Source organism: Doryrhamphus excisus, linkage group LG7 (genome assembly GCF_037039965.1).
Source record: "Doryrhamphus excisus strain RoL-2023G ecotype Guam linkage group LG7, RoL_Dexc_Guam_v1.1, whole genome shotgun sequence".
Taxonomy (NCBI): Eukaryota; Metazoa; Chordata; class Actinopteri; order Syngnathiformes; family Syngnathidae; genus Doryrhamphus; species Doryrhamphus excisus.
In genome coordinates, this window is record NC_136363.1 from 22,531,168 (window position 1) to 22,546,904 (window position 15,737).

The window sequence follows — 15,737 nt, forward strand, 5'->3', positions numbered from 1 at the left end:
ATGAATGCTACATTTTTATTGCATAAATATACACAACGTGTCACGACAAGAAAGCATCTTCCAACTTAACAGTGTGCTTCCTGCAAAACACAGCTCGGGGCCGGATGTGCTTTGCTGTCGGCGGGATATTTAGAACTCCGCCACAGCATTACAGTTGTTATGCTAGTACCCGGAGACATTAGTTTTCGGCTGTAATGACTCATTTTAAAGGCTCCTCAACCATTTTAATGTAACAACTCTACGTGCAGTCATTTTAAAACTAAAGTAAATGCGAAGTGAATATCTTATTAAAATGCAGGGAATCGTAACCAGGAGCTAGCTAGCTAGCTAAAGCTAATGTTGTGGTTAGCATTGTAAGAAAGACATCTCCTGCTGAAAGAGGGACGTTCTGAAATGGAGAAAGACTATCCAGTGTTGGTAAGACGAGTTTTTCCCCTTCGTGTTTTCGCTTCCGAAATTGGGTGAATAACCAAGCGCGCAACGTTTCCACGAACTGAGAAGTTGCCTGTCTGTAGCTACACCAGGACGCTAAGCGCCAGGGGGCGGACCTCTACCGTCACTATTATTCTTGTTTTGTATATAAAGTCATTGTAGTACACGAATCAAAGATCCTCTATCAGACAGGAGCGCTCTGCTGTAATTACGTACTTCAAACGCCAGTCTACGATCCTCTCAATGACAGCAATATTCTGATGTCTTACGGACCGACTGCAAAAACAAAAAATAACAAGGATTCCCTACAGGACACGAATGGCCTGCTGTTTTTAAGAACCTGCTGCAAAAATGTTAGTAAGTTTTTGTGAACACCGCTCATTATTGCAGTATTGCCAGAAATTACAAATAATTGAACCAGAAACCATCAATTATCGGATATACCCGATATGACGTTTCTCGGAACCACATGCTACATTGAAATATTCCCACAAACCACGTATAGTTTGTACTATAATCCACTTTACTCCACGGACAATTTTGAGTCTCCAGCGAGAGATGCTGCAAAGCCCTTCTATGTGCTTCCATAATATTCTCTTAAGATCTCTTATGATGTCTGTCCACAGAAGAGACCAAAGAGGAAGCTCTTCTACTTGCCAAGCATACAGAAGTAAGATACAATTCTTCACACTTTAGTGTTGTTGTCAGGAGACCAAATGTAGAGCTTGCGTTTTGTCTTTTCAGTTCCCGTAAAGAAAAGTGGGGCCCCAAGCTGTCATTGGGAGACGTGGACAGGATGTTTGATGACTTGGGTAGGTTTGTGTGTCGGATTTGTTTTTAGTCTCTCCCCCTCCGGATGTTAATCATTCATGTTTCCATGCGTAGATTGTGTCTCTGACGTTGAGGCACCCCCCTTATCTTTGACGCCGGAGGATTGCGAGGAAAGCCAGGACGTGACTTCACCAGCTTCACCAGTCCCGCTGCGTCGAGCATCAAGACCTGCCAAATGTCAAACTGTAGGCACAAATGCTCAATTGACAAGTTGAAGCACACAACCCTTGCTTTGCTGCACAACGTCACTATTTGTGTATCTCTTTAGCCTCCAAGAGAAGCTCAGTTGTCTCCTGCAACACAACCACTGAGTCCCGAATTGCACATCCGTAAGAGACTTGTCAGCAATCTGACCTAAAGCATTCTGTGTTTTTCTATATCTGCTGACCTGTTTCTACCCATCTCCGATGCAGACATTCCTATTAAAGGGCATGGGCCAATGAAAACCTCCAGCCCCATTGAAATGGGCAGGGATGCTGTGCAGACGGAGAGCAATGAAAAAGACAAAGACCTGTCGCCTATACTCTTTGACTGCCAAGAAGCCGCGGGGAGGACACAGCCTCCGTCTGGCAAGAAGGCAAACGAGGATGTCTCCCAGAAGTAAGAATGGACTCCTCTAATGTGTTGTTATGTTAGTTAGTTTTAAAGTAGTTTATAAACATAACTTTGGCTAGCGTCATAGCCAGTAGCGTTCCAATACCAATATTTTGTCTGGTAAAGTTATTTACTGAAAAAAGTATTTACTAAATGAGTAATTTATTTAATAATGTATTTTAAATCGTGAAGTTTTTTCAGAGGTAGTGGGGTGATTTACAATATGGTGGCATCATCCCTTTACTATGCTGTACTATTGCCAGGTGTACCTGGCAAATACGCAGAGGGCAGGAAATTAGATTAAATTAGAATTAGATATAAGCATTGACTAACCTCTTATTCCCACTAGACATCTCCACACTGATTTTGAGTCCCCACCGAGTCTTGTTGTCCTCTGCAAGCACACGTCCAGTCTCAAGAACAGGATGGTGGACCCACTGTGAGTGTTTTATTTTATTTTTGACATCTTAAAGCAGCTTCCACTCACAAGTCACCGTGTGATATACTTCTGCTCTTTTCAGCCACAATGAAAGTCCGACAGCCTGTAGAGAAAGGAAAGTGTCACGGTTGGTAGTGTTTATTTTGTGTGTTACTCCTGAGAAATGGCAGGTGGCAGTGTTGTATTTGTAAAAACCCGAACTGCTGAAGATTTGTGCTGAAATGTATCAAATGAGGAAAATATATGAAACACAGGCGTGCCACAATGAAAACAAGTATCAAGTCAGTAACGACCTTCCCTCTGTTGTTGTTTATGTCATTAGTCAGTCACCCCGCCAGGAGCCCCGACTCCCCTCTCCTGAGGGGGAGTTGACAGCCGAGACGCCCGTCCAGGTGAAAAAAGACATGTCAGCTTTTCTGCGCAAGCTTCGAGACGCTGGGCAGCCCAAAGCCACAGTGTGAGTTTGGCTCACCGGACGCCCCAAACTGTTTGCCCTCATTTCTTTTTAAACAAAAAGAACCGGTGCAGTGTACATGGTGGGGATGGGGATGAAGACATTGTCTAATTTGCATAATTGGCCGTGAGCTGTGTTAAGAGACAGAGCCATGATGCCATCTATTGTACTGAGTAGTAGCGACACGAAGGGAAGGGATTAAATCTCTTTCTATTTTAAATCTGTTTGCGGGAGTCCATATAATTTGATACAAATAAATGAACAGTGGTTAACAGTATGTTGACTTTGCTAACAAGACTCCATAATAAAAAAATGTGCAGGGACACTAATTGTTAGTATTAGCATTTTGAACTTTTTCCCTTCAAATTGTGCCTTTTTATTTTTGCAAACGGTTCCCATTTTTTGTATTTTTGTGCTGTATTTTTAACTTGACACAGGATTTACAATGTCAACGTCATTCTGCTGTAGAGAGCTCAGGAGGTAAAAAACAAGCTTTAACACGCTCCACACTTCCGCACTTGTTTTTCAGGCTGAAGAAGCCCTTGGCACCAATGAATCCCCCCTTTGAACCAGAGGACGATTTCCTGATCCTGGAGGACGAAGTGTCTTTTCATTTCAACATCCCCAGTAAATCTACGACCACACCGCAAAGGAGCAAGAGGTCCAGCAGTGACAAAGACGGCTCGACAGACAAAGGGTCCAAGGGTCGCTCGCCGGAGAGGACGCCAAAGCAGCCGTCGGCAGGCGTGTCTGGTAGAAAGCCTCTCAAAGATCCGACTGTTGGACAGAGAGCGACGAAGAGAGAGAAAAAGAAGAATGCAGCGGGGACTGGAGGTAGCAAGGCTCCAAGCCCCGATGACATTCCAGCTGCCCAGCCGCTGCCTCGTGATATCTCGAGCAAAAAGAAAGCCCACCTACAGGAGAAAGTGCTGCCCGACACCGCAGAGGACCATCAGAAGGAGCCCGCCAGGAGACAAACGGATGACGAGAAAGCCCAGACGTCATCCGGAGTCAGGAGATTAAAGTCTTCCAAGCCCAGCAGAGACAATCTCAAGACCAGCAGGCCAGCTGGAAAAGTGAAAGGAATTTGCCAGAAGCCAAGCAGCAAGGAACGTGCAGACCTGGGTTCTCCTTCGGGTAGGTTTATCTCATCATCATCATCATCATTGTGCATGTGCATGGCTGCAGTGAAGACTAATGATTATCGGTCTTTGCGTCCACCTCGCAGAACTCGACATGGGCCCAGTCCAGGATTCAACAGCTGGAAAGCCGGATCAAAACAAACACTTGGGTTCTGGTGGGAGTTCCCCCGAGGAATGTCAGGTGCTCGGGAAAAGGAAAAGAAACCCCCCTGGAGAGTGGTGGTTGAGCTGCCCTCAGAACACAGAGAAGCTCATGGACCAGCCGCCCACTGTCAAGAAGTCCAAACGGGGGGAAGCCAGCGCTGGCGCACTTTCACCTGCCAAAGCAGAGAAGCAGCGGCCCTTCAAAAGACCCAGCAAGGACTCCAAAAAGACCAAGGGTGCAAAAGTCAAGCAGAAGAATGGACTGCGAAGAGACGCCACGGACGCCATTGAACTCAACAGAGATGAAGCAGAGCAGATGGACGCTCGGGAGCAGGAAGTAGCACAGCGGGACTTGGAGCCTCTGTTTTCCAGCCCTCTGGATCTGAGCCACAGAGACCAGAGCCACATGTCAGGTACTCTACACACCTAAAACCCTTTTTAAACTGTTTTAAATTATTGCAGCATTCTTGTATTGGTTTTCATTGTTGTCACTCACCACTTCAGAGCACCAACCATTCCAGAGAGTGTATCCGCACCCTGGCAGGAAAAAAGTCTCCCACTCCCCCGTCCCTCTCAGCCCCAGAGGATCCTTGGAGCAGCTGAGCAGACCACAACCCAGCAAACGCAACAGGAAGCCACCGGGTGAGTGGTGGAAGGCCACCAGCACATCTGAAGACGCAGAGTCGTCACCGCCCGAGCTTCTACCCAGAAGGCCCAAGAAGTCCCAGGCTCACAAGGAGCGGAAAACGGGGTCCAAACAAAGGAGAACTCCTGCAGCAGGGTGTGCTCTTGCATCGCCGCTCGCCAAGAGGGCGCTGTGGGTCCCGAAGAGCATCAAATCCTCAATGGGCACTTTTAAGAACATTTTCTCCTCGCGTACAGAGGGCACCGTCGTACTGAGCAATGAAGCTGCGGATCAGAATAATGAAGTCCAATCACCTGACCATCCAACATCCAGAAACACCCACCAGGCAACAGTCGGCATTGACGGCGGGGACTTTCAGACCACGTAGGTCAAACAAACGTGTCATCAGTCCATCCCTTGTTTGTTCTTCCTGGCTTATAGTTTGGTCTTTTTTTCTGCACAGATTTAGCATCCTCAGAAGCGGGCCGTCATCCATGATTGATCTGGAGATGCACAAGGACACAGGTCCGTCCACAGAACTTTGGATCTCAGTCACATGCTGCTGCTAGCCATAAATGAAACAGTAGATCAATCAAACCTGCAGTTCTCCAACATTGTAAACACTGACTGTTCAATTAGGCGTCATTCAAGAGCGGAATAATAATCATAGCAATCATCTCCATGCCTGGGAATGTTCTCATTCATCCAGGGTATTGTATTTTCCGGGCATTGTGTGGAGCCCAACTGGAGTGTTCAGGTTTTCTCAGAAGAGGTTTCGCCTCATTCAAGCAGGCTGAGCAGTTATTTGCGACCCGTGCAATGCCCCGAGTAATCAGCTGCCTGTTTTTAGAAGCAGAATTTAAACCGCTAACCTGTGCTTGGTTCCAGGCCCTTCATTGCCCAGGCCTGCTCCCGCCGAGCTCTCCGTGTGTGACCTGTGTGCTCCTCCCCTCAAGCCTTTCATCCTGCAGCCCAAGGACAAAGCCAACCTGACCAGGTGGCTGGGAGTTCTGTGGTCCACCACCCTGAGAAGTAAGACGAGTAACAGTAAGAACAACATTATTAGCAAATACAGAGTGTTTGCTTGTTTAAGGCTGCACGCCTTGCAAAACGCCAACGAAATCACTTCCTGGTATTTGTAAACGGCAAAGCCACATGTGCTGCTGTGAGCCATAACCATAACCATAACCTACCAGGAAAGATCATTACACTGAGTCATCCAAAGTACAAATATTGCAAAGTGCATACAAAGTAGGGATGCACAAAAAAATCAAAGAAAAATGGCCATCTTCAGTCACATTAAACTGCGATCTAAATAAGAAATTAATATTATTTTTTAATTTTACTAAACTGTCATCGGAATGACGGCCGGTGCTGCCTCTTCACTCTTCACTAGAATTCATCCGCTTGCAGGAGGAGCGATCACATTCATGACTTTCATGACTTTCATGCCTTTATTTATGACATTTATGAATGTGTTGCCAAGTGAGCGTGCCACTAACAATGATAATATTAATAAAAGCTGATTTCTTTTAAATATACTGGCCATGAACATGGTCAACTTCCATTTCAATTCTCAGCAAGCAAATCGTGTTTAAGATTTGATGTGTGTCCCGAATACAAACTGCCGCATCACCTACTGGACTATAATGTCCATAAAAACGCATTCCTCATTCATCACCAAAATGTTGGTCTACGTGCGGAGTCATGGGTGTGCTGTATGTAACCTCTGTGGAATCCAACTCACAAACCAGAAAAAGAACAAAAAACAAAGGAAAAATTTCGGTTTTCCCACCCGTCCACAACAAAACACTTTATTTTGGACAATCCTCGCCCTGGCAGATGCGTCCAAGGTCTCCCCCGACCACTTTGATTGGTACACCCACCGTGGCAGAGTCATGGGTGTCATGGAGGACCTGCACTGTGGGAACATCTCCCACGGAAAGATACTGCTGGGCTCCTTCATGAGGAAACCCCTGTGGGTGGACCACAGCGCTACCACGGTCAGCAGACTCTTTATCTCAGAATATCTCTACACTTAAAAACATTTTGTTGACTTTTTTTTATTTTTTTGCTCCTGAAGGTTTTCAACCTGCTAACGAGCTCCGTCAACGTGGCCATCAACTGCACGGAGACCTGTGTGCACGCGGGGCAGTCCTTCATGGTGCCATGCGGTAAGAACGCATATTACACTGCTTTTTGGATTATTTGGAGGCGTGGTTTCAAGGTGCATGTCAGTGACATCATCTTTGTGCTCCAACAGGCCACGCCTACAGTATCCAGAACCTGGTGGCGCAGCCAGTAGTTCTGTGCTTTACCAGGGTGCTGGCAGAGAGCCCGGACTGATGTATGCATGTCTAAAGCTTGGTAGAACAAGCTGTATCTTATTGAGCTCTCGTCGTACATTTTCTGTAGCTGTGCTTGTAGTGAATTAGCTCTGTCAAAATGCCAATTGAAAATAAAATGTCAGATGTTTAAAGTGGTTTTAGTATGATTTAAATGTATTATTAATATTTGATGGTATGGTTTATTTGTAATTTATTTCAGACATGCTTCAAAAGTCGCATGAAAGAACATCACATGGTCACATCTGTAGAAAGAAACAGCTTATTTAAAGATGTTTCAATTATAAAATATAAAAGAAGAGTTAAAATGCCACTATTTAACTTGTGCTTGTGTAGTTTTAAGCAAAATAAGGATTAAAAAGAAAAGGATAATAGTACACATTTTACTCAGTAGGAAAATGTGAATATATTTTCATAATAATTAGAAAAAAATTAAGAAACAATTGCAAGACATTGAATTAAAAAGAAGTAGAGCAACGGTGTTTACTGCATTTTGTATGGACAAATATTCCACTTCTGCCTGCCAAAATGTTCTGTTGACACGAGTTACACATCAAGACCTCTTTTTAAAATATTGAAAGAGTGGCAGACTTGCACTCTTGTCACTCATTGTGTCCTCATCAAACATTTACTGACCTACTTCATGAGGGATGATTTATTTTTTATCCACTTTGAAGAGTCCATGATGCACAGTCAACACATCATACGTGTGTGTGTGTGTGTGTTGCCATTTGTTTATTTGGGGCTGCTCGCCACAAATACATTTGGACGACTGCATGAAGATTTGATGCTACCTGTTGACTGCCTGTGAATGTACTTTGTCCTGAGATGGCATCATAACACACACACACACACACACACACACACGGAATGTGTGCCGCATCACTAATAATATCCACACATCTACACTCAGACTGGTTGGATTGTTACGCAACAAAACATTGTGTGTATTCTTCGTCTGAAACAGCCTGCTCATTCAGTCATGTGTGCATCGGCAGGATCTGCGCTCTGACCACCATCTTTAATTATAAAGCACGCCTATGTGCAAATCCGCAGCATCTGTGCACTGACGAGACCAGAAAGAAGTTGTTTTCTTTTGCTACCTGTGTTTAGTTTGTACAGACGCTAGCCAGTTGCTATAGTGTAGCTGTAAATATTGTCCTGGCGTGGCGTGTTTACACTCTGGAAATACCACTACGTCCAAAACAGACAAGGCAGAAAGAAACAGGAAGACATTCCCAAAAGGAGCGTTTACACCAGATGACACAACGCATATTGCATATTTTATGGCCAAACACAACGCTAACGAGCAACAAAAGCAGTAGAACTTCTTCAAATAGGAGTAAGGAAGGAAAGTTGACCATTTACCAATCCATCTATCTCTATCATACATCCATCTCTGTCATACATCCATTTCCATCCATCTCTATCATCCATCCATCCATCCAACTCTTATCATACATCCATTTCCATCCATCCATCTACTCCTTAATTCAGGGTTGTCATAACTTTTTCCACCAAGGGGTGCATACCAAAAAAATCAAAGAGGGGCGCCATTTGATATTGAAGTACTAACAAATTATTTCTATGTATTTAAGAACACATTGCGCCTTTTTGCTTTTTTTCCCCATTGTAGTTTTATGAGTAAATGTATTATAAAAACCAAGCTGTGGACCACAAATGGGCCCATGCTCCCCCCTTAATTCCAGCGATAAGATCATGCTATTGTTATTGTTAGGAGCTATTTACACCATCACAGAGTTATGAAAGTTATTATTATGCTGTGAAATGATTACTCCTCAAGCCACCTATGAGCATGGGACATCAACAAGTGTCAATGCCGAACCCCTCCGTGTCGTTAGCTTTAAAAAGCTCGTTTGCAATGAAATATAAATTCTTTGAAACGTCTGCGAGTGTGAATGAGAGCGGCCTGTCAATGAGCCAACGAGGAAATAAGCTGCAGCGCTTAGCATGCCACACAATCATTCCCCCACACAAACACCCGTTTGTCTCTCTTCAGGCTCCACAGCATTCAAACCCCGACTTGCATTTCCTTCCTCTCCTCGGCTTTTATTCATATTTCTTGGGAATAACGTATCGCTTGTGACGCATGACATTTGTTTTCTCCAAAGTGGCACCAACATTCTTATTGTGTAAAAGTCTCTACGATGGCCACTTCATGCACTCTGAGTTCCAATACTGCAATGTATTTATCACTCTTAGAACTTATATTTCCCATCTAGTGAGTAAGAAAAGATGCAGTCGTATTTTCACTTCACCATATTGGGCAAAGCCGTGTTTTATTCATCGCACAGCCATCAAACCCACCATTACCATCATTATGAGCTAGTAAAAGTAGGACACAGACCATTCTAGGGTAGCTAGTCACTGCTCTGCTGGGTGACTTTGGACCACCAGGGGGCGCCCTGGAGCTCACTCTTTAGGTTGACCTTTTTTGCGAATAAGTAGCAATATTTCAAGTAAAGACGTTTCATTTTACAAGAATTAAGTCATAACAAACTAGCATTAAATGTAAATTTATGAGAATTAAGCTATACCTTTTTATACTGGACTAGGTGGACTTGGTCACGGTTCTCCAAGACAGCGCTTCTGGTACATTAAAGAACTGAACACTTTGGCGACAGAGGCGAGGAAAGGCGCCCTCAAGGCCAGACGGATGGGATGTGTGCGTCAAGAAGATGAAAACTGCGTCAAAGCGCTTGTAGATGAATCTTAGTTGAGATTATATTTAGCTTCAGGCCGCCCACCTGTGCCTGGAGACGGGGTGTAGCGGCAGGTCTACAAGCGGGGAGGTGGACTTATTTCATCCTGGCACCCAAAGGAGCCATTTTGGCACCAAAAGGCCCTGCCGCCGCCCATAAAGATGGCAATTTGTGTAAAAGCTCAGCGGATCACCTTGAGAGTGCCACGTTTGGAAGGCTTATCTATTAGTGTTGAACGACAGCCAGCTTGTCTTCAAGTCCGCGGCAGATCGTGAGTCATCACCCCCCCCACCGGAACTTCTCAGCATCTGCTCCCCTTTGGCATGCTGATACGACCGCCGTGACGCTGCATTGTAAGATGCTTTGCATTTTATCTTGCAGACCGATGTTGTTATGATCACATTTTTCATCAGAGCCGCTTTAATGTGGCAGAGCCTCTTTTTTTTTACAACCTGGATGTCATATTTGCAGGTATGACATCCTACTGTACATCCCAAACATTGTACATGCCACGTACATCAGTGACTTTAGCTAGCCTCCATTAACAGGCTGTCATCTCGTTGCCTTCAGCGTCCGCATTAACTTGCAGAGTGAGAACACACACTGAATTTTATTTACTCTTTTCCTTTCTGTAATGTCCTCTGCTTGTCTGCTGTGATTTATTTATGTCGCGGTGCACTCTGGGACATATTGTCCTATTTGAACTCGGACAGACGTGATATGAAGTCAATGTACAGTCGCCACGGCAACATCTTAAGCGTCTAATGAAACTGCACTCTTTTCTGCAAATTGCACAAATCACTGAAGCAACTACATGCGGTACACGTCACACAAAAGAGCAAAACAAAAATGTGGAAAATCAGTCTTTATGGATATGTACAAAATGTCAGCATGAAAAAATACATTTAGATTCACACCAAATGTATTGTAAATATTAGGTTGCTGGCTATTTTCATGATGTAGATTCACACAGCTGTGTTTTCTATACATGAAAGATGATGGCGTCATCCGTGAATTTGCATAATTGACCGTGACGCATGTGCATCTCGTTTTTATGGAAACACAAAGTCAGCAAAAACCATGAAAAGAACAAAATATGTTCGAGATACGAGTGAATGTTTGTCTGTTTCTGAAGCCAGAGCGGCGTTGCGTGATTGCCCACAGCCGCACCCACAGTGGGTTCATTGAAACAAACGATACATGCTTTCATGTTAAGAGTCTCTTGAAGTGGCTGATAAGAGCAGAAAATATTGCTAGTTTTGTTGCTAGCCGCTTGATTGAAATACAGCACTGAGAGGGGTGTGAGTACTCAGAGTAATTCATCTGTGGCGGGCTGTCACAGAACAAATCGATGAAGGAAACATCCAGGTGTTGACATGTCAGAGAGGGAGGATGAAGGATGAAGCTGTGCTGTTTTTTTCCGGACATGTTGAATTGTTTAAGCGTGACTATATGATGTCCCTCGATGTAACTTAGTACACATCAAAGTCCAAAATACCGAGCTTTCCACTAATTAGAGTGCAATTTTTTATACCAAATCCTCCTGTCTGTCAATGGATAGCAAAGAGTATCCCTTCAAATGAGATTGAAGCGTTTGAGCTGACAGTTCCAATCCATTTGAGGGCTAAATTGCCTCATTTGCGTAACGTGATGACAGTGCGCTGATGGGCGACACCTGCACTCCATCGCTTCCTGACAAAACCTCACAAGGCTGGCACCTGTGTCTTTGCCGTTTCATGGACGAGGTAATTGAGAAAAACCACCATTTGGACAGCTACAATACAAAAAATAGCATATTGATTTTTGTTTTGCACATCGTCCACATTCCCGTCTATCCAGCCGCGCCACGGAGCGTTAAATTCAGCGACTCCACATCCACTTGTTTGATTCTAATGAAAGTGGCAGATACCTCAAGCCATCCTCCAGCCCCCAGGGACCCACCCTCACCCCCTAGTCTGCACCGAAAGCGAATGTGTTCCGCATGGAGGAAATGTTAGCTTGATGTTTTTTGTTGTTGAAGAAGCGGTGGAATGGCGCGGCAACAAAAAAGGCACTCTGTGTTTTGTTTCACCTCGTGGAACTCATGCATAATCTATGATGAGGTTTGCAGACCTCATCTTCATCATCACGCGTCCGTGCTTACTGTATGTCACCATATACAGCAGGACACCCCCTCCATGCCCAATACTACACGGCGTTGAAGACTGCAGATCCTCACGCATTCCAGCAAATTCACTCATATTTATTTCTCCAAAGGAAGGATGACTCCTAATGTGCAGTACCCACCCAGAACAGAGTGGAAAATATTCCATTCCCAACAGCTGAGAATGTTTTTTTTTGTCAACTGCTGAGATTTTGCACTTTGTTTGTCAGTCCTTGAACACACCACAGTGTTGTGATACAATCAATCAATCAGTCAATCCGGCATCAAATGGTGAACAAGGTGAAAAGGTGAATGTACGACCAGGCCAAAGTCTCCACCGTGACTCCGATTCCACGTGTTCATCATGGCTACTCTTACCTTGTCATTCATTAGTGGTGAGTGGTGACTATTCACTGTGTTTCATTCATCTGGAGATCTTGAACCTGCATTGTACGAATAGCTTGTACATGTCTTGTACTGTCCTTGTAGATGCTGATGGTCCATGGCGTCAGCTCATGGTGAGCATTCTATAATTACACATCCAGTGCCTGCATCAAAGTTCATTTTCAGTTCAGAGAGCACCAACGTCTCAGCGGACATCATTTCAGACAGCCTGCGGCTCCCACCAGCCCTTCCATGGCGGCACGCAACATGCCTGCAGTCCGAACCCAGTGAGTGCCAGCATGTTGACCACGCTTCTTTCCCTCTTCCTTTGTCGCTTTGTTTGTTCTTGGACAGCCGACACCGTGCTGCAGGGATGGAATGATTCAGACAACATGCTAACAGCACATTGTGTCATCTCCTTAGCGGAGAAGATGCATTTTTCAAAGCAGAACATTGTATAATTTCCTGCTGGCTGCTTTTACAGTAAGAACATGCTTACTGTTCACACTTTATGATTCAGTCACTTAGTTAGTACGGCTAATCTTACCTAATGTGACACATGGGAAAAACAAATATGAACATAGACTGGAAGCACAATCAGCCCCCCCTTAATGAAAACCACTTAGGACTGTGTTTGTGTGAGTCATGAATGAGTCTTTTAAAATGTGCATGTTTTTTACTGAATCGAGACTCTGCTATGAAGTCGTTCACTTACTCACCCTTACTGCCATTAGCTTCATTTCACAAGGAAACTATAGAGTAATAGTGCAAATTTTACTCTAACTGTATTTGTATGAATCTTTTAGGTCTGCGGAGAAAGCAACAGTCCAATCTTCGAGTCCTTTCCCCTTTTTTGACTGACCTACGGGTTGTTGAGGACGCAAGTTTAACCGTCTCACGGGTGCTTGGCGGAGACTTGAGTTGGTCTGGCTCTCAGGTTGATGAAGACTAGACTTTCACTGAGTCCCTGGTCCTCGGTGAAGACTCGAGTTTCACTGACTCACAGCTCCATGACCAAGTCTTACGTTTCGCTGACTTGCAGGTACTCAAGGAAGACTGGAGTGTCACTGACTGTCGGTGCTCCTGGTTGTGTCAGTGACCAGTGACTCGAGAATACCCGTTTGAATCCAGTGAGAGACCCATAACAAGCTGAGTCGGTGAAAGGTAGGAGTGTCGTGACCAGCGAGGGCATGCTTCTCGCTAAATTTGAACGAGCGTCTAGTTAACATGTCCCTTCACTCCCCTTTTGGCAGAGCTTTTCCAGGCATGACCAATAGAGAACAGATCCAAGGCACAACTGAGGGGGATTCCAGATCCCATCTGGCATGTAAGGAGCGTTTGGATACCTGCTGTACAACAATAGCATTTGGCTCAGCTTGCTGCTGAGACAAATTGGCGGCGGGAAAGCATCAGTGGGATTCGATTTTTGGCAGCATGATCACATGGAAGGTAGGGAATGCATCAGGAACCGGGAAGTGCTTACTTTTGGTGTAGAAGTCCAAATTTGCCCTTTGTTATTGGTTCGGCGTATTGTAAAAATAAATATTATTATATTATGATACTCATTTAACTTGCTGCCTGTACCGTCTATGTGTATAATATGATAAAAATATAGCATATTTTGGTCATATAGTGAACCCAATTACAGACAGAAACATCAAAAAATCTTTCTTCCAGTGGCTAACATGGTAAAAAAAAAGTGGGTGTAGAATGGGGGTTTATCAGATTTTGAATCTTATTTTGCACTGAACAGGAAGTCACTGTGTGGTGCATGTTTTAATGCTGATTAACTGACAGTAGTTTACATTGTGGCTGTTGACGCTATTACGATAAATGCATGCTGACAAATAAGGGATGAATTTTGACAGACCTTGGGATAACGAATGTTAGTCGACACGGTGCTTTCATGTAGGTGCTCCAATGGAGCTTTAAAGCGTTATCAAGCCGAAACATAATGAATCTGGAGGGTTCATTTTCCTTCTGGGAGATACAAATCCATGTGGACACAATAGAATGAATCCTTTTGGGTCCTGCTGGTGTTCCACTATAATCTGCGGGCGGTAAATCAATGGCACGCTGTGTTCTTAAGGACCGGGAGGCGTCGGCAAGCGTTTGGTGATTGCAGACCGCCGTTCTGTGCACTCCAAGAGTAAACAAAGCCCGGGATGAGGGCCGCCATTACGTCTCAGACTGCTAATCATGTCAAATCGATTGCTGTCATCTTCGCTGGCTAAAGTAATGGCCAACAAACAATCTTGCAATACATGCAATACACACAATTCGCTATTTCCTGTGGGGGGTGTGGCTCTTTATTTACTCAACTGCAGAGAGTCCTGTCACTGGATTGCATTTTCTAACAGAGGCGTCATTTTTGTTGACCAATGATTAATGATCCATCACTCTGGGCTTTGGTTTCAACACCTGGGTGCGTTTATTCCATAGAACAACAGCATGAACAGAGTGAACCCTTTGTCTCCATGGGTGGAGGAGTGCAGAAGAGTCTTAACGTAGAAAAAATATTTTTCGTTATGAATGTTGAATGATAGATGGGAATGTTGTCGATTGGTCGACGCCGATGATGATGCATTTACTGCACTCTCGGAACGCCATTACTCGGATGCATATTTTTCTTTCCCTCCATTTCAGCTTTACAGATGCGCATCGGCTCGGGGTGTGGTGGCGAAGCCGTCCATGGGATGAGTCATAATAAAGGTAATTGCAGCACCACTTATGAGTCTGATTGACGGATGAATGAAGGAAGGTGTGTCCCAATACTTTAGTAACTTTAGTAACACGTCGTGAGTTTGATTTCGTGTTTGAGGCAGGTGTGTTTTTGTTGCCGTATGCATCCAACCATTTGATTAAAAAAACAAGCTTTTAGATAAATGTCATGCACCAGGCCCGAGGGAGCCATCATTCCAGTGCGTCCGCCCCCGGCGCCCGGCGCCCACACCTAAGCAGAGCGGCTCCAAATAACATTTCCTTTGAGGATAAACTGCAGATGTGAGCCAAAGTTATGGCCGCAATATTTGAAGACGTGTCACAGTGCGGAGGCGCACCATGCATCGTAAGCAGGCTTCGCCGCCGTTGATTTGATCATTGTTAGCTTTTTCTTCTTCTTTTGTTGTGTGTGTCTGCCCCCCCGCCCCCCCTTGTTCAGTTTGAGTTGTCAACCATTCTCCTCTCGCACTCGCGTCCAAAGCCTAATAGCCTTTTCATTATGCGCCTTTGTGGTTCCTGCATATCAAAGAGACGTTGGCTGCGTGTGACATCTCCGCCCGCCTCGGTACACAGGTGTATCAGTCCAATTTCCTCATGGAGGCTGTGTACACGCTGAACACGCAGATGTCGGCTGGCGGTTAGCGATAGAGTGTGGCAGCCATGTTTCAGAGTTCCATTAAGGAACATCACATGGTTAGAACTTGTCCAAAAAGGAGCATGAAGATCATATTTACGTAATCCCACCCCTTCACATCAATGA

At 44.7% G+C, this 15,737-nt stretch overlaps 1 protein-coding gene across 1 annotated transcript; it reads left to right on the forward strand.

Annotated features, from left to right (window-relative positions):
* The first annotated feature begins 1,039 nt into the window (after positions 1 to 1,039).
* LOC131108806 (uncharacterized) lies at positions 1,040 to 7,130 on the forward strand. The gene is made up of 16 exons (XM_058060141.2): positions 1,040 to 1,102; positions 1,177 to 1,244; positions 1,318 to 1,448; positions 1,532 to 1,592; positions 1,677 to 1,863; positions 2,207 to 2,296; positions 2,379 to 2,423; positions 2,619 to 2,753; positions 3,280 to 3,887; positions 3,979 to 4,449; positions 4,541 to 5,045; positions 5,125 to 5,186; positions 5,550 to 5,693; positions 6,504 to 6,664; positions 6,745 to 6,835; positions 6,925 to 7,130. The coding sequence occupies exons 2-16, from the start codon at positions 1,229 to 1,231 to the stop codon at positions 7,005 to 7,007; spliced, it is 2,790 nt and encodes a 929-aa protein (XP_057916124.2). The 5' UTR covers positions 1,040 to 1,102; positions 1,177 to 1,228; the 3' UTR covers positions 7,008 to 7,130.
* The last annotated feature ends 8,607 nt before the right edge of the window (positions 7,131 to 15,737 follow it).